Source organism: Lepeophtheirus salmonis, chromosome 7, assembly GCF_016086655.4.
Source record: "Lepeophtheirus salmonis chromosome 7, UVic_Lsal_1.4, whole genome shotgun sequence".
Lineage (NCBI taxonomy): Eukaryota > Metazoa > Arthropoda > Copepoda > Siphonostomatoida > Caligidae > Lepeophtheirus > Lepeophtheirus salmonis.
In genome coordinates, this window is record NC_052137.2 from 40,277,216 (window position 1) to 40,302,550 (window position 25,335).

A 25,335-nucleotide genomic window follows, 5' to 3' on the forward strand; every position below is an offset into this window, starting at 1 on the left:
TATCAAATATAAAAACACTTTTTCACAGATTAAAAGAAAAAAAATTAGAAAATGTCACTTGTGACACTTTTGCTCCGGGCCCACAATATGTTGCATACAATTTAAAATGTCCGTACAAGCTGTACTTGCATAAGCAAATTGTACAAGTTACAATTTTTTCATCTTATAATGGATGCATTATTTAATCACAACATTAATCATTCTAATATCCAACTATTAATTATATTCTACTTATACTTGATCGTTTAAAACCACATGGTTATTATTATATATTAAGGAGTAAACGTTAGGACTTTATAATTTACCATAGAATAATTGTACTTTAGTCATCTGTATTATATCGATCATCCATGCAATATTTCAATATTGCAAGTAATGAAAATACTTGAATTAAAATTATTTATCACATATTTTGCTTATAAAATAAGTTTAAAATATAAAAACATAGTAAAATTGACCAAATTTCCGGAGAAAAAGTAACCTAACTTTGAGATCCTACCCTGGGAGCTATGATAAAAAAGCCAACACTATTTTTGACACAGTTATACTCCTATTTATGTAAAACATTTTGCCAAAGTTTCATATTCATAAGAGTTGGGCAATTGTTTTTATTTTTGATCAAGTACTTGCTTTTGTATTTAAAAAAAAATCAAAATTGAGGTAATATGACATTTTAATATTCTAATTTTGTATTCATTTTGGAATCCTCACATTTCAAAATAGTTAAGTACCAAATTTCAAGACTCTTTAGGATAAAAAAATATACAAAAAAAGTAGTGGCCGATAAAAAGACATTAAAGTGACGTTGAAAATTTATGTCTGAGTCGAGTATCGATATCTCAGAAACAACTTATAATTATTTACTCAAATTTGAAACACTTAATCCACTCATGCCTTTGAGCTTGTGTGCCAAAATCATCCAAATTTGAGAGGGTACGGTGGCACGCCCTCGTTGATTTGATATAGAATTACCCTTATACAAGTTGTAACTTGTACTAAATCACATCTTGTACACAACATATATAAATATTAGACTTTACCGAAATGACAAAAGTTGGGAATTTGGGATAGCTGAATATTTTTATTTTGCATTTTATTCCTCTGAACAAGAAAATAACCATAAACGTCAAAAAATAAGGTCCATGGGTGTTTTATTTGGCATACATGAGCAACAAAAGAATTTTAATAATAATATATGAGACACTTAGTATCAAAAAACGAGATTTGAGTAGTAAAAATAAAGAGAAACGATTAAAATGAATGCGCGTTATACGCAGTACCACTAGATAATATTTATTTATTGGTAACATGTTTGGAGCTAAAATACTCATACTATGAGACAAGTTAAAGAAGATTGTAAAAATATTATTGCAAAATATATGTTTTATCTATTATAGTTGACCAAATACAAATTATGTCACTAGGTTTAAATCGATAATGTTAACGAAATAACATCAAAATTTTCTTTTTGTGGACATTTTGCAGATTTTCAAATCAAAACGCGTCCATGGAGGACCACTTTTTTGGATGTTTGATGTTTATTTTATTGTTTGGAGGAATACAATGCAAAATAAAAATATCTGGCAACACTAAATTCCCAACTTTTGTCATGACGGTACACCCTAATATATAAAAGATTGTTTTTATCAAATCATCCAAAAAAAGCAATTTTTGCCCTCAACCACCTCAAAATTTTATGAAATTGAGTATACATGACGTATATTTTTACTTAATAATCCATACCTTTTTTGTATTTTATTTTTTCAATTAAATGTTAGATTTTCGAAATATTGAGTTTTTTATTTTACAATGTTAGTAAAAACTGTAATGTATATCAAATTTCAAATAGTCGTATTTACTGAACCATCGATTTAATTTCAACAAACAAATTATTTCTAAAAAGTAAAATCATTTAAAAGAAATTGTTCAAAACTTTTTTGTATATTACCAAATATTGGGCCATGACCTTTATTATTAACTTTAACCTTACATTTGACCTCTTAGATTAAATTTCATCTTGGTCAAATTGGATTTATTATTTATTTCTGAAATTCATATACAATATATGCAAATATAAAAAGGATTAAATTTTTGATTTTGTATATATTTTGATTTGAATTAGAAATGAAATACAGCGAATTATAGTAAATATATTTCTATATATTTTATAAGCATTTATGTAATAGTATTTTAGCAATAAGTAATGCTTTTGTGGTTTATAAATTGATTTAATTATATAATTTTTTTTTATAGGAGGTTAAAGTAAAAATTGCCCTTATTCGAAAAAATGATAGTAAATAAATATCATTTATTTAATTAATTTGAATAAAAGCATTTTTTTAAATGATTCATATAAATTCCATTCATATTTAGTGTAAAATTCGACTTCATTTTTCTAATTAAAGACTAAAATGTGAATAAAAATATAATCTTATAGATTATATAAAAAGGTTTTGTAATTTAAAAATGTTTTTGATAAATCTGTGTTTCGTTAAGAAATGGAATAAAAAGCTTCATTTATAAAAAAAATAGATACAAAATTATTCTTTTCAAAAAAGATCAAAAAATCTTTTATTTTTAAGTATACAATAAAAATAACTAAATTATTTTAGGATTTTTAATGATGCAAAATTATAGGATTTTTTAAATGCCCAGAGTGTCAAAGGGTCTTTGAGCCGTAAGTAAATATAGTTATTGTACAGAGCGCGACAAGGAAATTTTCTTCGTCATTGAAGCGAGATGAAACATTTCTCAAGTCCTTGGAGGCCAAGATCAAGGAAGATCCAACAACATCAATGTGCCAGTTGGCTCAAGAGTTCAACGTGGACAAGATCACCATTAGGAGGACAGTTCATAATGACCTCGCCCTTAAGAGCTTTGTCAGAACTCCAAGACGTCTCCTCACCGACAGGATGAAGGCCTTGAAGTTTGAGAGATTCAAAAAAGTCCTTAATTACTTGAAGAATCATCTGTCGAAGATCTTCTCATACAATAAGATCTTCACAGTCGACCAGGTTTTGAACCGTAGAAACAACAGATTTATTGTAGTATCAGCTGAGAAAGTCTAGCACACCTTCAGGACTAAACATCCGGCCCAAACAATGTGGCTTCTGATGGGAAAAAAAGGGATCCCTTCTTCTTCAAGTCCAATGAGAAAATCGGGGCTGATGCCTACTATAAGGTCCTGAGATGGAAAATCTTGCACTGGCTGAAGGCTAACTATCCCAAGAACAACTATGATTGGACTCAAGATGGTGCTCCCAGCCATACGGCTCTTGAAGACACATAACTTCTGCAAGGAGCACTTTGCTGACTTCTGTGACAAGACCTTCAGGCCTTCTTCCAGTCTTGATCTAAATCACCTCGGATTCATTCTGTGGAGCTTTTTAGAGAGCAAGTTTGAGAATATATCACTAATAAATGTGCAGGAGCTCAATGACAGCATCAAGAAGCAATGGGCTAACATATTCGCGCATTATATTGTGGCAACCTGCGCCAAGTGCCAACTTCGCGTGGAGGCTGTAATAGAGGCTGGAGACGGTCGTATTGAACAATTCTTAACAAGATTGATTGCTGAAAGTTTTTTCAATAACATTTTTCACTATACTTTTAAAACCTTTTTTCTAGCTGTCATAGATTTTACAAAATTATTTTTTCGAGAGTGCTTAAAATATGCTGAAAATTAGTGCAATAAAATGTTATGTTTCATATTTTTTCTGAATAATATGTGTACCGACTGGAAGACTGAGAAAATTAATCAAGACTGGACTGTGATTTTACTAGGACCAATTTTTATCTTATGGTTAGTATTGGATTGGTAAAAAAAAAAAACTATATAGACCTGGTCCCCCCCTGATATATTTTTACTACCCACTTTTTCTCTAAAAATAAACAGAAAAAGGCCCAAAATCAGTTCGTAGATAACCCATTCTTCTCAACTATACATTAGTATTCGATAATTATTCACAGATAAACAAGAGCTTTTTCCAATTCAACCAATTAACGCTCGACTTAGTACAGTTTGATCCCTTGATTCCAAATATGGCCTTTTTTTTATCATAGCCTCGTGGCCTTCAGAAAAAGAGCTTACATTTTTGTTATTTCTGGATATTTTTAAGATTCAAAGCTGTTTTAAGGCCTCAGTGTTGAAGATAGGGATAAATTATGTTAATATATTTAAAAGCGAATGATAAAAATTTTAATAACTATTCTAAAATGTCTGCATCATACTTTTTACTCAAATTATCTTTGTTTAAAGTGGAAAATAGGTGCTTTTTATTCAGAGGGACATAGCTTCAAGACCAATAGCGTCAAAAAGTTTAAAAGTATCTCATTACATAGCTGAAAGTATAAACTTTGATTAACAAAAAATGAACTTCCCCAAAAACGTTTTATATCATTGTCAATTTGAGATCAGGCCACGACAATATTTCTAGGATAAAACTTACTTTTGAATTGATTTCATAAAAAAGTACATAAATATTCGTATGCCCCAACTACAAGAGATAGAAAGAAAGAGAGAGAAGAAGAATTGAGATAGAAACAAAGAGAGAGAAAAAGAAAAAATATAATATACAATTTGTTATAACATTAACCCTCATGTCTCCAACTGTATAAATAAATTATGTCAAGCTTCATGTACGCAAAAAGACTCGTTGCATACCCGTAGTGAGTGAGGGATTCCAAAAAACGGACATTCAAGGGAGTCCTCGGAGCAAATCCTTTTTATTTCTCCCTCTCTTTCTTTCTATCTCTTTTCTTCTTCTCTTTCTTTGTTTATATCTCTTCGAGCTGGGGCATACGAATATATATGGACTTTTCTTATGAGATTAATTCCCAAATGAGTTTTTTCCTTGAAATATTGTTGTGGCCTTATCTTAAATTGACAATGATATAAAACGTTTTTGAACAGGCTCTTTTTTTTAAATTAAACTTCATTCTTTCAGCTATCTAATTATTAAAAATAGAAAAATATTATGAATTTTAACAAAAATTGAGGATTGATCTTAATACTAAAGAAATTGTATACGATCAGAAAATAAACTATAGATAGAGATTTTAAAGGAACTATTTTTGTACTTAAACCTTGCCAATATTATTATTTTAAGTTGAGTGGTTAAAACTTAAGCCGACTCAAAAAATATTGAGTCAACACAGGGGACTTTTTTTAAACTTGAAAATCGAGTCAAACAACAATAACAAAAATTCTAGCTTGAGCCATGTAGATAATATAAACCCATAAATCCTGGTTTAGATGCTTAATTTACTGTGTAAACATAATGGAAATATTAAAAAAATTATAAGTGAATGTCCAATGAAAGAGTTTTTTTTTAATATTTGTCATTCGTTGGATTTGAAAATAAATTAAAGTCTTGTGTATGCTCGTAACTAACCGATCACATGTGTGATCATATTTTTTTTTTTTTTTATATATTTCAAAAAAGCCTATCATTTAATTATGAAAAATATAACAAATTAAATCAATATTATGCGTTTATTTTTATAAGTAACATTTTTGAATTTGTTCTTGAAGCTCGTTGATTTTTGGAGAAATGTGTTTTTCATGCTTAAATGTACTTTCAATTCCTATAAAAAAATAAACAGATTTTAACAGTCAAAAATTAGAAATGATCGAAAAAATTTATGAATAAATCAAAATACAGTTTCTATAAATTATGATAAATAATAATTATTAATGCAAAATATTCCAATCACAATTTTTTTTAAAAAGATAAGCACATATAAAAATTACCTTGCCAAAAATAGCATCAGATACTTGAATTTGTAAAAACATAATCCCAAAAAATGGAAATTCTAACGTATATATTTATCTACGTATCTTTTATTACCAATAAATTTAAAAATTGAATGACGTAGCTCAATGGTCAACGTTGAATCTATACTTCAAAAATTTAATTATTGAAATTATATTTTTTTAAATCTTATATTTGAAATTATATTTTTGACATTTTTTTTCGAATTTTTTTAATGCAATTGTGGGTTTTGAAACATTTTTTTTATACATATTGAAATGTTTATAATCCTAAAGAAGTGAAATAGGCGCATTCTACACGTGCGAATATACAATCATATAATTTACTTCTACATATATAAGTGCATGCATTTTTTTTTCTTCTCTAACAATCACACATCAAGCTACTTTCCATGTTTTTAACTTACGTTTTTTAGAGTAACTCTCTGAGACAACATCAATCCCTCGTTCATTCCTTCCAGGTAAAATATATGACTTATCGTCGTTTTTAGTTACTGGAAGTTGTTTGAGTTGAGTTGTTAGTTCATTTTTTTCCTTTAAAATTCCATTTAACTTATCTTCTTGGGACTCGAGCTGGGTATATTTGGTATTTAGCAAATTTAATTTATCTCGAATACTCTCTCCCAACAAAAATATACGATCGTTCAAATCGGAGGAAGTCCTGCAAAATTTATTAAGAAAACAGTTTTTCTTTTTAGTCCTTGATAAAATACAATAATTTGTAGCTATTCACAGATAGTTAGAGAATAATACAATAGACTATGTGATTGATAGAATATGCTTAGATGCATTGAGAAATATATTGTTAATATTTTATTCTCCATGAATGTGGGTTATCTAGAATTGGATCAGTCTAATAATACTGAAGTGCGGCCAGGTATATTTTATTAATCCTAGGATTGGTCATTATCGGTCTTTTATTATAACTTCAATTATAATGAAAATGACAAAGTTAATAATTACGTCATTTCAGCTGTTGAAGTTTTACCCTAATTTTTTTTTTTAAAGAGACGAGATATCTTAAGTTTAAAGTAGGAGGTATGCGACAAGGACGTAAACTACTCAAATATTAAACGTTTGAGTTATCATTAATTATTTTCTTTTTTTTTAATTCAATCCTGGGTAGGAGTGAAGAAAATAAAAAGATATCTGGGACTTTTGGTCTGAATGACCTATTAATCGCTCCGTAGCACAGTTTTATTTGCTAGCACAAAAAAACACCTCATATTTTATTGTCAGATGTCGAACCTACTGCTTCGTTTCTGCGAATCAGTGTTCTGAACGTTGATTAGTTGAATTAGTTTTGTTAAGCCGTACAACTACCACCTGGTTTTTAGTACTTTTCCCCTTTTCTTTTCAGGAAAAAGTTTAGGTGATACAATAAAGATAAGGACGACGTGTCAGATGAAAAAGATTGAATCAATTAGAAAAAAGACTGACAGAGAGGGGAGTCCTAGGAATAACCCAACCCTAGTCAAATCATCGTCCATCTATCAAGTCAAAAACATATATCGTTTGTCTACATTTAATTTATTCCTAAGGAATTTTCATATTATAAATCCCCTTCCAAATAAGAAGGTTCTGTGATTTAACATGTTCCTTGTTTGAGTGATAGAAAAAGACAAGTCATTAATTTTTTTGCGTTCAAAAGTAGTTTTATCATAGCATTTTTATGGGTTATATATCAGTGAAATACACAACACGACCCACGAGTTACAAATCTACTCTTTATCATATACTACTCTAATAAAAAGAAACTGTTATTTTCTTATTCCAAGTTCAATTCTCAATTTTTTTAAATTGAGATGTTCGTACACAAGTCCACAAGGCTTTCATTCTTAAATTATATTTGACAGATAAAAATATTATATGTCTTTTGGTGTGCTCCACAATTTTCTACGATTAAATAATTGAAAGAATAAATCGATTAAGAGGATAATTCTTTCAAAACGTTTGAAAGGTAGTTCAAAATTTAGGAATAAACATGAACAATCTTTATACACTTTAATAATAATAGTTATAATTAAAAGAAAAAAACATAATCTGACAATTATATAAATATTTTTTTAAAGGAAACTATTATATAGTAGTGGTAGTAGATTCCTCACGATTTCCTATTTAAACCTGCTCTCTTGGTGTTGAATTTCCGAATCCACTCTCCTCCTCTCGTCACTTTTTCAATTATTTGTACTTTGGGATAGTGCATCTTGTGGGCACCGGTGAAATGTAATCCAGTATCTTCTTCTCCTTTATTTTTTTATTTTTTTTTACAATAGTAACGATTCGAAGAGCAGCCATTTCGAATCTCTAGAGAACTCCCTGGTCCGTCGTTAAGCTTTAGACGAGCTCGGCAAGAATCGTCTTCCCTAAAAGCGTCTATAATGGAGATTGACTTCCCTTTGAGTTTAGCCCATAGGTATGTCGGAATTGCAAGACCTGGCCACATGAAGCACTCGTAAAACTTTAACTATAACGTGTTCTGGTCTAAAGTGGTTTTTATGACTGGGAGTAGGCATAACCAGCCACTCATCTAATGAGATGGGAGTCCCCAACGTTTTTTGCAGCCACCCGAAGGTCAAAGCTACAATGTGGAGACTCTTGGACAATCATGAAATAGATGCCTCGAGGTTTCGATTGCTGAACTACAAAAGGAGCACATCCTCCTCAGATTTATAAGTGAAAGTAGATGAGGTTGTCATTGGATAGCGGAACCATTTTTCTCTAGAAGACGTGAAGGGACTTTTGCAAAGTAATTTTGGGTACATCGGTACCTCCCTTGCTGGTTCACACCCCAAGCGTAGAAAGCGGGTTCTAACTAGACGGACAGGGGAGATATATAAAGCTAAGTAGCTATCAGGGTGAAATCTTTGGGGGTCGTTTTTCAATTGACCAATTGATGTTAGTTCACTTGCTTCAAAAAACTCACCCCCCAGTTCCAATCCTAGGGTTGAAATTGATCGGCTCATTATGTTCCAGCATTGGAATAACCGATTTGATGACTGAACTCCATGACCTTGACATCAGCTTCCAGAAACCGCCGAGTCCCATCGTTGTTTTAAGAAACTCTTGCAGGCCCATCCTCTCTTCAATCATAGTGTGAGTATGTTCAATTCGTTTTCAAACGTACGGCTCAGAAGTCTAAATTACTTCTCAGTTTGAACAACGACGATAAATTTATAGATTTCCATACCATAACGATTCGATGTTTTTCAGGCCTAACCCTCACATTGCCGTTGGAGAATACAGAGGAGATTTCGCCACGTACGGCCATTTCAAGCGCATGAGGAAGCTGTACTACTGTCCTTGCAGTTCTGCACTGACTTTTCCTGAAAACGGGATGTACTGAAGGAGATGGATGACCTTAGGGAAGTACAATCATGTTCAATATTTAAATCTTATCCAGGATATTTATTTGGGGTTGGGCATACCAACTTGCCACCTTTCTGACAATTTCAACTATTCTCCCACAGTTTATGTCCATAGCGCCGAACCCAGTTTCTTCACCTTTTTATTTATGTAACCTATATGCTCTCTTATACTTTCTGTTCATCTTCTATCTGTTTCACCTATATATTGGGCTCCACAGTTGGGTTATGAGCAAGTAATGCAATATATTACTCCAGTTTTTTCACAATTAACCAAATGACGAATATGAACAACAGTTTTTGATTGAGTAGTAAAAACTTCTTTATTAATATTATAAAAGGGGTCGCAAGTGTGTTTATCATTTTTGCACTTTTTGAGCTCACAATTTACCTGGAAGGTCTATCACTTCAAAGTTCCAGAATTTGGCCTTACAGGTCATAGCTTTGAGATATCCTGGTTGTTTAAATGCAACCATTGATAGAAATGGGAAGGTTTTTTCCATTGTGGGACCCCTCATGAATGTGTTCTAGTGTTTCTAAATAATCTGTGAAACACTTGGTAACTGTAGGTAAATACAACTCGATTCCATTCCATTTTGACAATGGGTTTGAGTGCTTCTTCTCTTGGTATACCCATGGCTCTGTTCACACAGTCTTCAACAACTCTTCCAGAGTAACTTCTACTCATCAACATCTCCTTCTGTTCCACCATCATTTGCTTTCTTTGTTAAGAGTCAATGCATATCCTACTATCCATATCCACTTTTTAAAGAATTTTCAAATTATTTCATTTTTGCCTGCCTTCTTTTTAATAGAAAAAAATTCCAAACATATCATAAGACGTTCAATCTTTTTATCATTATAAACAAACTAAGAATACCAACGTTAATAGAAGGTCAATAGAAATTCAAGGTTATACCATAACGCGTGTACGACTAATGTTTGACTTCGCTCACGCTTTTTAATATTGACGTCATACTGTATGAGCGGTTGTGTATTTTGTAAAAATATGTCTGTCTTGCCCAGCAGTCGGTACGATATTTCAAATTAAAAAGTATAGCTGGCCCGATTAAATGATGGTCTAACCTTGTATTTCTATTAACCTTGGGTCAGATGAAGTAATTGTTATACTGTAATGTTTACTTATACTTAATCAGTGCAACTCCATCTGACTATTTAAAGGAATACTAAAAAAATGAAAATTGAATTCGGAATTAGAAAATACAGGGGCATTTGCAAGATTATATATATTTTTATTTTTTTTGTTGGGGGCTTGGTTTTTGGAGTTTTTTAGAAAAGATAATCCAGAGAGGAAAAATTTCAAAATCCACAGCTATTAACATCAAATTAAATTTTTTGGGAAAAAAAAAATCAGATACTAAATTTTCTAGAAATAAACAAAAATTATTTAATTAGTGGAGGGTCTACAGCCCCTCCAACCACCCCTTATGGACGCCCCTGAAATAACAGTTTCTTTTTTATTGGCCCTCGTATAATTATCATAATATTTGAATGAAGATTATATTTTGAAATAATGAAATACGGAACTTCCCAGAAAAAAAAAAATCAATAACTTACTTATTCGCGATGTTAGACACATCTGAATTCGATTTTGATTGTGGATCCGAGGAATAAATCGTCGTTGAGTCAACAAAAGTTTCTTTTATTGCATGATGGCAGGTTGAACAATGATAGCAACACTCTTTACTAACACTCTTAGTGAGTTCTTCAAAGCCCTTTTCATAATTTTTTATTTGTTGAGCATCAGGTTCTTTTTCTGATCTTTTGATTTTTTTGTCACATTGATTTGAATTAATAGATGAAATGGATCTTTCATATTTAATTTCGTCATCTGGACTCTTGACACATTGACAAGGCTTTTGAGGGTTCAAATTAAAACCCTGATGTCTGATTGATGGACAAATATGTAGACACTTATTATTTTTACAGCATGGATCAGAGCTTCGATGTTCCACTAAATTCATCCAAATACAATTTTGGCAATCCGACGTCTTAACGCTCATTGACTCATTTGAACTTAATTTATTATGTAATGAATGGATATTTGATTGCTGTATAGGGCTCTTTAATTTCTTATTTCTACGTGTATTGCAGCAGTTACGACATAAGGGACAATGAATCTTCAATTCCAATATTGAAGAATGATCTTCACAATTACAATTTGTATTTTTACTTTGAAAGCTATTCATACTTTCGATGGATTTGCTTAGAGATGGTTTAGAGCAGAGAGAGCACTTGATTTTTTGTTTGGTATATCTATTTTCAAATGTTGAAGAAGCTGTAGTTGATAAACTCTCAGAATCAAAGGACATTTTTCCAGAGGTTTTTAATGTATCTTGACATGGACTTTTATTTTTGTCTTTGGATTTTGATGACTCACTTGTACAATTAGATTGTGAATCTATTTCAACTACCCTTGTCTTCTCAGAAGGGTCATAGTAAGGAGCTTGCGGTAATATGATTGGATTAATAGTTTGATATGAAAGTTCCCTATCCTTTTCACTAAAATCACTGGATTCACGATGAACGATAGGGGGATACGAATCCACCGTTGACCTATTCATAACGAGGAAGGAAAATAAGCTTCTGAATTAGACTACATTGAATACTCACCCGTAAAGTGATAGATTTATCCTTTCTTGTAGTGATAAGGATTTGTCATTCTCAGTGGTATTAGTTTTAATTGATCTTGAGTCGCTTAAACGATACTTCCTACAGGAAGAACAGGAAGAAAACGAGGAGGTAGAGTGTACAGGGGAAGTGGAACGATGGACATAAAATTTAGAACTATTTATATATCCTTTATCGGTCACATTTTCTTCATGGGAAAACTGTTTTTGATCATTAGAGCTTGAGACGACACACCCGGGTTTGCAATCCTTTTTAAGAATAACATCTTTTGGTATCGCAACGGTTTGCCGATGGCCAACTCGCATATTCTCTGAATTATTATCATTGGACAGAAACAGAACTTTTGGAGGGTTACGGAGAAGTCGAACGATCTTTCCATGATTTTTACTAGCTGCTAAATCCACTGGGGTCAATCCTTGCTGCCAAAATTAAGCCATGATATTAAAACTTTTGGAATAATATTACATTAGCAAATAATATATAAGGAAAAAGTAAACAATCAATTTTTATAGATTATTTTTTTGAAAAATAATTTATAATCGACATTATATTATCTTTATTAATTATTTATAAAATCATATAATTAAATTTGATTAATTATTCAGTTACATCACCTTTCCAATATACAAAATTCAAAAACTTTTTTTTTTTAGCTTTTAGTGTTTTAATGAAAATGAAACACATTTAATAATTTTGGATAAGGAAAAAAAAAATGATTATTCAGGTTACAATTTGAAAATGTCAGTTGTTGATGATGAAACAGTTTCTCGGGTAGCCCGTTCTTCAGGGAGTGTAAAATGTACATTGCCCCCATCGTAGGCCTAGTGATTTTGTGAGCCCTATTTGCATTTCCTTTTTTTACCCTAAATAATCTGTAACTGCCTTAAATAATTCCTATTAATTTCAAAAAAAGATATACATTAAAATTGTCATCAACGAAAAATTATTTTACCCTCCTTTTGAGAGATTTTCTAGAAAAATTGATGTTCTCCATACAGCTAAAAAGAATTCCTTTTTATTTCAATTTTTGATAAATTTCCAATCTCAAATGCTCTTTAATAAAAAAAGTCAAAAATCACGTGTACTAAATATATAAATTTCAATTAATATTTCAAAAAAAAAAACCCATAAATTAAACCATAAAGCATTTGTGGCTTGTAAATTTAATTTTTATTTGAGATTAATAAAAAAATCAAAACTATTAAAATACTTTAATATTTATATTTTTGAGTCAATCAGCAATCACAAATTAACGTTTTATAGAGTTATATTGAAGAAATATTAACAGTTAAATGGGTTTTCAGGGGCGTGCCCAGATTATGGAATGGGAGGGACTGTAGTCCCCTCCCCCCCAAAAAAAAAAAATAATAAGGAATTTTTTGGTTTTTACCAGGAAATTTAATATTTGAAATTTTTTTTCAACAAATTTAATTTTTCTGTGAATAGCTATTGAATTTTGAAATATTTCTCTGAAAAGATTAATATTTGGAATTTGTCTCCAAAAAAATTAATATTTGAAATTTTTTTAAACAATTTTATAATAGAAATTGAATTTTTTTTTTTTTTTTTTTTTTTTTGAAAGCTTTGAACTTTGAAATTTTTTTGAGAATAACTATGGATTTTTAAAATGTTTTTCAAAAAAGTTTACTATTTGAAATTTTTTTCTAAACAGTTTTTTTTAAATATATTTATTTTTGCATTTTTGGGGACGCCCCTGGATTTTTTACCTAATGTAAATTAAGTACAATATTTACATAATGAAAGTAACTAAATATTTAATGTGTAAAGCCGATGTTTATTTTTTGGCGTCTAATTTATTTTTTTACTTTAATATAATAAAAATATTTCAGAAAAATTGAATTTCTTAGCTCACAATTGTGTTTTTATACATTCATTTATAGGAACGTTCAAAACATTTCCTAATTTCATTGAAACTAAAGAATTGTCAACACATTTAAAGGAAAACTGATTGTTATGAGGGAAATGATTTTTTCTTTGTTTTTGGGACGAAATCGCCATTCTTGAAATTAGATAAACTTGACACAATGAAAAAAAGTGATTTTTAATAAAACATTAATAGCAAGGATAATTATAGACTCCATGTAATATGTTTTTTTAAATCTAAATTAAATATACTTACACAACTTAAGAAAAAAAAATGAATAAAAAAATTTGTACCAAAACTGATTAAAAATTCTATGTAATATGGTCAAAAAATTGTAATGAAATTTTGTTGAAGGATACAATTATAATTAGTGTTAGATCGTTTCTGGGACTGATTTCCTAATAAGTTATCCCCCCCCCCCTTTCAATCTGTTCCTAAGGACCGATTAGTCTATCTTTCAGTGTTTGCCAGGTCTGTGAACTCCCTGAAAGTTCAGGATGAGGAAGAAGAGTAACGATTCGACTTGAAATTAATGATTTAGTCCTGTGTCTGATTTGAAATTCAGGATTAAGTCCCGATTCTAACAGGGACTTCATGTCCGAGTACAAAATCAGGCAAGTCACATATTTGGATATATATACAGTATACACGTATAATGTAATTAATCTATCAATCATGATGAACACTACGACGAAAAGACGAGAAAACAACCTCATTCTCTGCAAAGTGGTCAATATACAAAGGTATATGAGTAGAAAAAAGTTTAGTAATATAGTTTTTATTTTCATAATAACGGAAAGTAAACATATTCTTCAATACTAAACATTTGCATTTCGATTATGTAGATATATTTACAAATACTATAAAGGAAAAAACAACAAACAAAGATTTCCTAGTTTGTTCTTAAGAAAAGGATTACATCACAGTACACAAAACATACATGTACTTTCCAAAACTCACAGCTGCGTGAATTAGAACGGTCTATTCATCACCAGACTAACAGGGCCCTTAATAAACCTTTATGAATAAAACAAAGCAAAAAGAAGAACTTGTGACTTGCACTAAGTTTAGACGAGACTGAGTCCTAAAAAACATATCAAACGAGTCCACCAGTCAAAGACAACAGCCTCATGGCTAGGATTGAAGAATATATCATCGAAGAAAATCATGATTTATAGCTAGAACGTATAATATTGCAGGGTTGTCCGCAGCGGGAGGGCTTGAGGGGCTGTACCCCCATCCCAATTAAGGATTTTTTATTCTTACTGAATGTAATATTTGAAATTAAATATAGATATGAAATTTTAAATTTCTTTTTCATATTTGAATATTTTATATTTGTAATTTAATTTTAGAATTTTTTTTGCTAAAAATTTTTTTTAGTTTTTTTCGGAACAGCTCTAGATGTTTGAAATTTTTTTCGAAAAAATTTAATTTTTTGAAAATAGCTATGGAATTTGAAATTTGTTAAAAAATCAGAGGAATTAAATTTCTCAATTTTTTTCAAAAAATTCCATAACCTAAGCCCCCCAACAAAAAAAAAAAATATATATATAATCCTGTTTACAGCCCTGTATTACGTTCTAGCCACACACCGCCTACTTTAAACTTGATATATCTTGTCTGTAGGAAAGAGAGAGATTATGATATAACTTCAACGGTTGAAAAGGTGGAGAAAGTTGCAGTTACCACAAAAGGCCTATAAGCAGCCGTTTCAGGACTGAAAATTTTTATTAGGATTGGACTGATAGGAGTTTTTTAGACCAATCCGACTATAGCAAATTATCGATTCACAATAAAGTACATATATCCAGTTCTTAATGTTGAACTTACTAATATGTTAAATGTACAAAAATACGTCGGCGAAGAAAATGAGAAATTTTGTTATATTGTTTAACTAAATATCATATTACTCATAATAAAAAAAAGGGTTCTTACTTCATTTTTTATGCTGGAATAGGCACCGTATTGCAATAATTTCTTTGCCACAGATTTATGATTTAGCGCAGATGCAATATGTAGAGCCGTATCTCCATTCTGAAAAATATCAAAATAAAAGAAAAATGTAATTTATTAAGAAAAGCGCAGCCTATTAAAAATACAATTTTGTTATTGACCATTAAATACACCTCAATTATATACAGTATGTAAATAGTAAATTATTTGAAATAAAATGAAAATACAATTTGCATATATACTTCGTGTACCAAACAAATTGTTATATTTGCTTATGTATGTAGTTTACTTTAAAAAAAGTATATATTTATGAAGAATTAAGTGATAAATAACCCAACATAATATAGAAGTTATATTTAGAGATTGGCATTTCGTGGAGCGGGAGGAGAAGGCGGGAACGTCACTTATGGTAGTTCTGAATTAAACTCCTTGTTAATATCAGCTACCTCTTTTAACATTTTGGAAGAGAAAATATGTTGCTACTATATTTCAGATGGAGATGTTAACAAAAAAACGATTTATCAAAGAATGAACAAAAAAAGAAACCCAACAGTTTTTCCTTTTCTAATCATAAAAAGTTATTTTTCTCTACGTTTTGACCATTCCTGAATATGGGCAAAGATATGGATAAAAAACTTTTTTGAAATTAAAAAATAAAAACAATTTTTGTACGCGCTCTTTCGTTTTTTTGTTTTTTTTTCGCCAAATCATTCTTGTCATCATATCTCCCTCAAATAAAGTATCGATAGTTTGCCGTATACCTTTTATGTAATATAATTATTAATATTAGTGCAATGCCTTAGAAAATTTAACAATTTTTATATCAACTCTCTCAACTGTTATTGTAAATATAGAAGTATATCATTTCTAGAGCAGAAATATGTTACCCAGCTCTATCCATACCTTAATATTCGTAAAAGTAGAGTTGTAAAAATGGTTGAAATACCGGCAAGCGTAAATTTAAAAAAGTATATGCTCATATTAATTATCCCTCCCGATATATAAAATGCAAACCTATTTGAAAGCACGGAGATCTATTACAGTTTGTAGGGATCTTTGTCAGCAGATATTTTCTTCTCATAAAGTTAGCTTTTCGTATTATTTCTATGGTACTAGTAGATTTTTTCCTCTTTTTTCTCATCCTGGACAATATTTTCCTGGGTATTACCTTTCTGGACTATTATCAGCTGACACTCGAAAAAAGAGTTTAATGCGTTTTTGGGTGGTTACCATAGACGGGGGCGTCAGCATGATTTTATTTTTTTTAGAAGGGGGGGATTGCTTTTGGAATTTAAAAAAAGAAATCAAAAATCGATTACTGTTTGCAATAAATTAATTTTATAGAAAGAAAGTTCAAAAATTAAACTGTAATTATAAAATTTTTTGGAAAAAATGTCAAAAATCCATAGTTCTTCACAATAAATAAAATTTTTTGGAAAATAATTTCAAATAATAATTTGTTTCTAAATTCTCAAAACTCCATAACTATTCACAAAAAATTAAATTTTTGGAAATAAAATTTCTCTTGAGAAAATTTAAAATCTTCTTTGCTCTTTTCAACCGCTTGCTCTGTTCAACAATAAGATGTCTTGTTGTACTCCTCTATGATTTTGCACCAATGTCATTCTGGATTGAAAATAATAAAATGTGTACCATTAGATAAGATCAACCCTGTATACCAATCAAACTAACACCAGAAGCTGCCGAGAGGCCTTAGAAGTCAATCCAAGAATGAAAATGACTCAGCTGGCCAAGAAAAAGTAATGGACAAGTGAACTGTGTTAAGAATAGTAAAAACTGGTGGCGGTAAGTCCCTAAGGCTTCAGAAACGACATTACTTATTTAGATGAATAAAAAAAATTGTCTTTCATGCTGTAAAAGCATCCTGAATTATCTCAACAACATGGAAGCATAGTCATTTTCATCAGAGATGAAAAAGCCTTCACGGTTGATCATGTTATGAACAGGTAAAGGATAGACATAAAACCCATCATAAATACTTTGAAAACGAGATCCCGAGAGAGAAACCCCTTTTCTCACCCTCTATATCATTTGGTTGATGACTAAGAGCATGTTCATAATGTTGGTGTGACCGGCGCGGACCAGAACGGCAAATCCCTTTCTTTTGGGCTCCATTTTCAACTTAAGAGTATTTAATATAATTTTACAGCTGACTTAACATCTAAAACTATCACACCTAAAAGTCTGATCCGGAAGTTTACAAAAAGAATGCCTGCGAAACCTCGTCTATTTTAATTTTAATAACATTCCCATACTTTTTAAATACCCGGTAGGTCCAAAAATATCGACCATTTAATTTTATGTAAGCTAATTTTAATTTTTCCTTTAGCTCTAAAATTTTTCGTTAAAAATTCGTTTTCTCCTCACTTAGCACTGATGTCAAGCTACAGCACTCAAAAGGACCGGTAATTCGGGGTTGCAGGCTGCCAGTTGATTAACCATATTCTAAAAGGTAGAATGTTGTGGAGAATTTGTCCAGGGATAAATGTCCTATTACCCCACTTACCTGTATTTATTGAAAATGTCATTCCCACATTATAAATTCATGAAGCAAAAACGCTCAACTCAATTTGTCAATACTGTAATGTTTTACGTATGATTCAAATATAGGGATATCTCTGTAAACAACCTATTTTGTACTAAATCTCAATAGAATAAGTATTTGATAAGATATGCAAATGTTAATATGTAAATATACATATTTCAAAATGACCAACATTTCTCAAGAATGGGAGATAAAAATAACCATTTAAACGAATTAAATTTTACTTATATAAATAATATACGCACGACAGGAAATAGAAAGGAATAAAAAAATGTATTCGTGGTGTGAGGTCAATAATTGCCGACTTCATGATTCATTTGATTAAATAGAATTGCTCACGAAAATTTGTCAATTTCTTAGTTGGTTGAGATTGAATCCTTTATATAATTTTTACATAGGTAAAAATATTCAATATTAATACGTACATTAGCAAATAATCATTGTCGTATTCAATATAGCGTGCCCGCTCAATAAGTTAATAGCGTGGGAATACAAATATCATATGATAAAATTTGATCTAAAAGTGACTGGCACTACTCAAACTGATTAAAAAAAGAAGAAATTAAGTTATCAAGGACCGAAATTTATAAAATTTATGACAGGTATGCAGGACTGAACTGGACTGCATCGAGTCCTATTAGTCCTTAAGACCGTCAGTCCTTCGGTCAGTCACTACTAAAACTGATTCAGAAAAGAACTGATAAAGTTATCAAGAACCGAAATTTACAAGTTTTAAGACTGATATGCAGGACTGAAGTGGGAGGCTTCCAAGCTATATAAAGAAGGTAATTCTTGACTTTTTCTAACAATATTGGTGTGACCGATATAAAAAAGGTCAAAGTATGAAAAATACACATTCTATGCTTATTAAGCCGAAGTCGAATTGTATCAAGCTCGGAAGAGAATAATTGAGACTCATTGTACAACCCTACACTGGACATGATTCTTTTCTAGCCCACTTAAGCAAATGGAAAGACATAGGCTCGATGTGCAATGCCTGTATAAAAGAATGGCAAAGTGCAGACCATCTTAACAATAGATACCCCCTATCTTACGAGAGAAATCAAGTAATGAATGAGGCAAACGAAGGCATTCTTATTTTAAAATTTATGAAATATAAAAAAATAAAACAATTTATAGAACAAATTTAAGTTTATAAACTGATGTAGTACCCCGTTGTTTGGTCGGGTTCGTGGCCTTATATTTGTAAAATTTTATTGATTTATGTACTGCAAGCAGCAATAAATATTTAACTAACTAACTAATGCAGGACTGAACTAGGCCTGACCAAGTCCCATCAGGCACCATAAGTTATCAAGCACCGAAATTTATAAATTTTAAGGTTGATAGGTAGGACTGGACTAGACAGTCCTTGGAACGATCCTTTGGACAGTTACTACTCGAACAAATTAAAAAAAATGAAATATTGTTATCAGGGACCGAAATTTATAACTTTAAGACCGATATGCAGGACTGAACTGGATTACAACGAGTTCTGTCAGTCCTTAAGACCGTAGGTCCTTCGGACTGACAGTACTCGAACTGCTAAAAAAGAAATAAAGTCATCAACGACATAACTTTATAAGTTTTGGGACTGAACTGAACCAGACCAATTTCAACCTGTCCTTAAGACCGTAGACCCACAAGTTACATCCTCATTTTAAACTATTACATAATTTATTCTTGTTGTTAAGTATGTTTTAAACCACCTAGACTACTACTATTTTTTAAGACCAATTTTTAGGACTATTTTCGATCTGCCTTACTTAGGATTGTTGATGACTGCAAATTGTTGTCCAGATTTAAAATGTGTAGACCAGTGAAGATCATATTTATGAAAAACGTAACTTGATAATAACAATATATATAAAGACGAATATACATTCGACCGTACCGAAATGACAACTATAATTCTAATTATAATTATACCCCTGACATATGTAGTTGTCCCGTCTCTCTTGTCCACAAATTTGAACTCAAGCATTGGTTACTTCTTTCCCTCCACTTTCACAACTTTGTGTGTGGCATGGAATTTCGAGAAGTCAAAGCAGTAAAGAACAAAAACTATTTAGTTAACTTTGAGGAATGACTACTGTGATTCAAGGTCCAGTGGCATTTTTCTAATCCTGGATATTAATAATTGAAGTAGCATTTCAATAGTGGTTAGGCGAACAGTAGGACCGGAATTGATATCCCCCAAATCACTTCCATCTCTTATGTATCAATTCTTAATATCCTGAATTGTCTATCTTCGTGCTTAGAGCTTGATAGTAAAGATAGTAGAACATGCACAGAGTGAGCATGCCACACACCTTTCTCCGCAAATTTCATAGCGATACTTTTTACTTTCTTTGAAAGTGCATCTTTATTTTTTCATGTTCTAAATTTATTGTATGTGATGGATCGGTTAATATATTAAAATCTACTTTACTTTCGAACCACATATGGAATTAAAAACTCACATTGAACTTGACTATAAAAGGCAATATTTTTTAAATCTACATCGAACCCATGCTTTGAGATGTAAAGTCGTACAAAACGCCTTACCAATATGAGCCATATTGAATGTGAAACAAATCATTTTAAGAAGTTATATATCTACAATTTTTTTATGCGATATGCATAAAATTGATCATTAGACAAATCATCACCGACACTTTTAGACATTTCATTCAGGCGGGAACTTGTGCTTATTTTTCTGAATTTATTATTAAATTCAAAGTCATGAACGTTACCACAAATAATTTGCCTAAGTTTCCCTATTTATAATAAATAATCGCATAATATTCATATAATCTAGGACACCTGAAAACGAGTTAGCTCGATTTTTGAAACCATCGAGCTCATTCATTATGTGAAATAGCGGTAATTTATTGGTATGAAGCTCATACACCATTCGAATAAGTCTATGGACTAAAAGTTTATCTATTAGTTCTACTATGAGAAACTTTATTATCAAGCTCTAATCAAAAAGATGGGCAATTCAGGATATCAAAAATAATAGATGGAAGGGATTTGGGAGATATCAGTGTACGGCCATACTGTTCACCTAACCTTAATGGGGATGATACTTTAATTATTAACATCAATTCAACATATTAGTTTTATCGAAAAAACAAAAAAGTTAAATATTCATAATGAATGAAAAGTATCAAAACATATTTTATTAGTATGAGAATAAAAATGCGCTGAAATAAAAACTAATCAACGTTAGGAATTGAGGAATAATAAATCAAAGATCGTATTTTGAAAAAGTTTAGTTTACAGTTTTTAAGTCCAAAATTATAAATTGGCAAAATAGGGTGTCTTATTTGGTAAAAATTAGCAACAAAATTATATTGAATAATAATATATTAGACACTTGGTATCATAAAACGAGATTTGAGTGGTAAAAATGAAGAAAAACTTATAAATATATGTGCATTATACGCGGTATCAAAACAGAATATTTATTCATTGCCGGCATGCCTTGAACTAAAATACACCAGGTTTTAAGCAAGTTAAAGAAATATTGTTGCAAAAAGAATATGTTTTATCTATAATACTTAATAAAATAGTAATCCTGTATCTACATTTAAATCGATAATTTTAAAGAAACAATATCAAAATGTCCTTTTTCTCGACATTTTACAGATTTTCAAATCAAAACGAGTCCAAAAAGGACCATTTTTTTTTTTTGCGTTTGATGGTTTTTTCCTTGTTTAGAGGAATAAAATAAAAAAATATCTGGCGATAGCAAATTCAGCACTTTTGTCATTACGGTACACCCTAATATACATAGTATATAAATAAATTTAAAACTTTTTTACTAAAAAAATAATACGAAGTTAATAAAGGAAGTGTAAAACCATAAATTGTTCAAACAAAGGGGAAAAAATAGCTTTTATTTTTAACAATTTATAAATTAGATAAACACTTGTATGTAACTATTTGTACAATATAAAATGATATGTAATTGATTGAACAAATAACGTCAACAGTTGAAACAATATAACAAACAAATGCTAACAAAAAAAGCCTATTTATTACCTACCTAAGCAATATTTATTTTACAGATAAACATTGGATTATAAAGTTTTAACATAATGATCGATTGCTAATGAAATAAAGAAATCCTGGAAAAAGTTTTCATTCCAAATATTAGCATAAAATATTTGTTTTCCGTTCTGGTTTAATTTTCAACTGAATGATTTTATATCAAATATAACAAAAAAAAAAAATAACATGGCTTCTACCTTTTTTTTCTTATGTTCTAAGATGTGAGAAGCTCCAAAATCATTTTTTAGAGATCTAAATATTTTTGCGGCATGGTAATGTCTTGTTGTCACCTATTCAACAAGGCTAGCCTCTTCTGTTCAATCGCCTGCTTCCAATGATCGAGTTATTCACAGTAGAGGGCACAATTGAGCGGGAAAAAATTGTTCTAACAACTGTTTTGCAAACGATCTAAAAGAGTATCCGCCCTGCATACATCACAAATTTTTTCATCGTTTTCGAGACATTTTTCCATTTCAGATAGTAAAAATGTAAAAAATGGCAAATTTCTTCCTTTGAGACGCACAATAATTCACGACTGAACTGAACAAGCGCTACACTGTCCAAAACCCGTTTGTTGTATACACTCACATTTTTGAAAAACCTTATTGTATGCCCCAATTTGACCAAAAATTAACACGATCTACTTGGTTAAAAATGGGATGGGAAATACGAAATTACTTATTGCCCAACCTTACATATATATTATTTAATTTTTATATATAACTACTATAAAGTATCGACAAGAAATTTTATTCCTGTCCTTTTGAAATAGAGTGTAGGTATAAAATATTTGCTTATTTATCGGAAATAAATTATGAAATAGCCATGACGTATTAAGTAAGACAATGTAATTCACAGCTGACAACAGCATACATAAAGGGTTGTAGTGTTAGCAAAGAAACGCTGAACTATATTAATATATTTATAACAAGTGTTCAAAAAAAATCATGGAAGAAAAAGTTAGTAAACTCAGCGAGTTTCTTTAGAAGTTATTATTCTTCCAAATTTGAATTATTTATTTTCGAAAAAAAAAAATGATTTAACACAATTTTCGAGTACTATATCTTTTTTCCGATAAAAGATATGAACGTCATATTTCATTCTTAAAATGTAAGATTGTCTTATTTACCTATATGTTCAAAAAATCAAGTACAGACCTAAGGATTTTTTTCCCTCCATGTCCATGTATGGAACGACTGTGCTACTCAATCAGAATGTGGTGAAATTTACAGAGTGACTAGAAATTGTTGTCTGTTTTGATTTTGAAATTCTTGGATTTAAAGCACTATTCTCAAGAATAAAGAATCATTTTCTCATATTTAAGATGAAGCATACATTTCCTTAGGTAGTTTCTAAAAAAATATATAAGGTTCGGAAGCTAAACGTGAACTGTGAATAAATGCTAATTATGTAATTAAAATAGAGAGGTTTTTTGATTTTTCCCTGCATATTCCGAAAATCCTGTCCTTTCTGCAGAAGTAAACACAAATAAACATTTCTCAAATCTTTCATCGTGAGTGAGCAAGAAGCAAAAAGGGAGATGATCTCAGACCTTCTGGATGCCAAAATTGAGGTGGCAGAGATTATGGACATTGTGAAGTGCGCCAGTAGCCTAAAATTTTCAAAGTGGCCAAGATGAAAAAGGATGGAAAATACCTCTCAAGGAAAGAAGGAAGTGGGGACACAACTTGAAAAGGGATTCTGAGATTCTGGGGGACCTGAAGAAGAAGATTAAGGAGGACCCTATAAAATCCATGAATCGCCTCTCTAACGAGTTTGACGTGGACGAGGGGACAATCAGGAGGGATGTGAAGGAAGACTTGTGGTTGTCCTCTTACACAAGGACTCCATGCCACCTGCTGACGGACACTCTGAAGGAAAGGAGACTGCAGAGGTGTAAGAAAGTTTGTGCAGGGATCAAGGCAAATGGATCCACAGTAAAAGATTTTCACCGTGGACCAGGTCTACAACCATCGGAACGACTGTTGGCTTAGGAGAACACCAGAGGAGGTCAACGAGGTGCTCCGTACAAAAAATTCGGGCCAAAAAATGGTCCTAAGGGTCTTAACGTCCGACGGCAAGAAAATACATCCCTTCTTTTTTAAGACTGGAGTGAAAACTGGCCTGGAGACCTACTACAAGGTGCTGAGGTTTACCATACTGCCATGGCTCAAGGCCAACTACCCAGAAGACAACTATGTGTGAACCCAAGATGATACACCCTCATACACATCGCCCAAATGCCAGAAGTTCTGCGCCGACAATATGGGTGATTTTTATCCAAGGACATGTGGCCATCATCTTCACCGGATTTGTACCTGTTGGACTTTACTGTGCGGGGCTCTTTGGAGAGGGAGACTAACCAGACATCTCATCCGAACATGGGCTCCCTGAAGGCCGCCATTGCGAACTAGTGGAACAACATGTCGGAGAAGTTTATCATTAACTCTTGCAAGGCTTTCCGCAGCTGTGTGGAGGCTGTGATTACTGCTGAGGACGGCAATATTGAGTGAACATGTTTACAAAGGTCGTGTCGCAAAGTTTTGTTTCAAAAAAATCAAAATTATTGATCAAAAATTAAAATTATTGACATTTTTCTAAAAATCAGTCAATCAGTCCACGTTTTGCATCTGAACCCTATATCTCCCTTCAATTCTTCAAACAATAAAAATATGACAATGTTTGATAGTTGAAATTTTTAGAAAACAAGTCTAGGGTAATTTTTTAACTAGACAATGTCTTTGTTACCACCTGCAAATTGACAACAAATAGATTATGTACGCCTGTGGATATTCTACAACATCAAACACACAGTCGGGATCTATTTACAATGAAGCCATTGTCCAACAGAAGGTCAATTTTTGAATAGATGCACGCAACAAAGGGCTTCTCAAAAATGTAAAAAAAAAGCTTGATCACAAAAATTTCTAGACACTTCTCAAAAAAAAACAAATTAATATTTTCTACCTGTTGGATCTCAATTTTCAAGATATAGAGTGTTATAGTTTGTTAATTAAAGTAAATTTTTCATGACCCGATCACGTTAATATTTTTTTTCTCTGAATTTCACTTACAAAATACATGTAACCCATACTTAGGT

General features: G+C 31.1%; 1 protein-coding gene across 3 annotated transcripts in view; it reads right to left on the minus strand.

Moving 5' to 3' along the window:
- Positions 1-5,413: 5,413 nt before the first annotated feature.
- The window catches only part of LOC121121624 (uncharacterized), a 46,518-nt gene continuing 26,596 nt past the window's right edge, over positions 5,414-25,335 (minus strand). For 2 of the 3 annotated variants that reach the window (XM_040716589.2, XM_040716591.2), the window contains 5 exons: positions 15,614-15,712; positions 11,773-12,209; positions 10,717-11,715; positions 6,181-6,434; positions 5,414-5,586 (listed from right to left, as the gene is read on the minus strand). In XM_040716589.2, coding sequence (XP_040572523.1) covers positions 5,501-5,586; positions 6,181-6,434; positions 10,717-11,715; positions 11,773-12,209; positions 15,614-15,712 — 1,875 coding nt within the window. In that variant the 3' untranslated portion in view covers positions 5,414-5,500. The remainder of the gene's footprint in view (positions 5,587-6,180; positions 6,435-10,716; positions 11,716-11,772; positions 12,210-15,613; positions 15,713-25,335) is intronic. The other variant, XM_040716590.2, reaches the window with a different exon arrangement.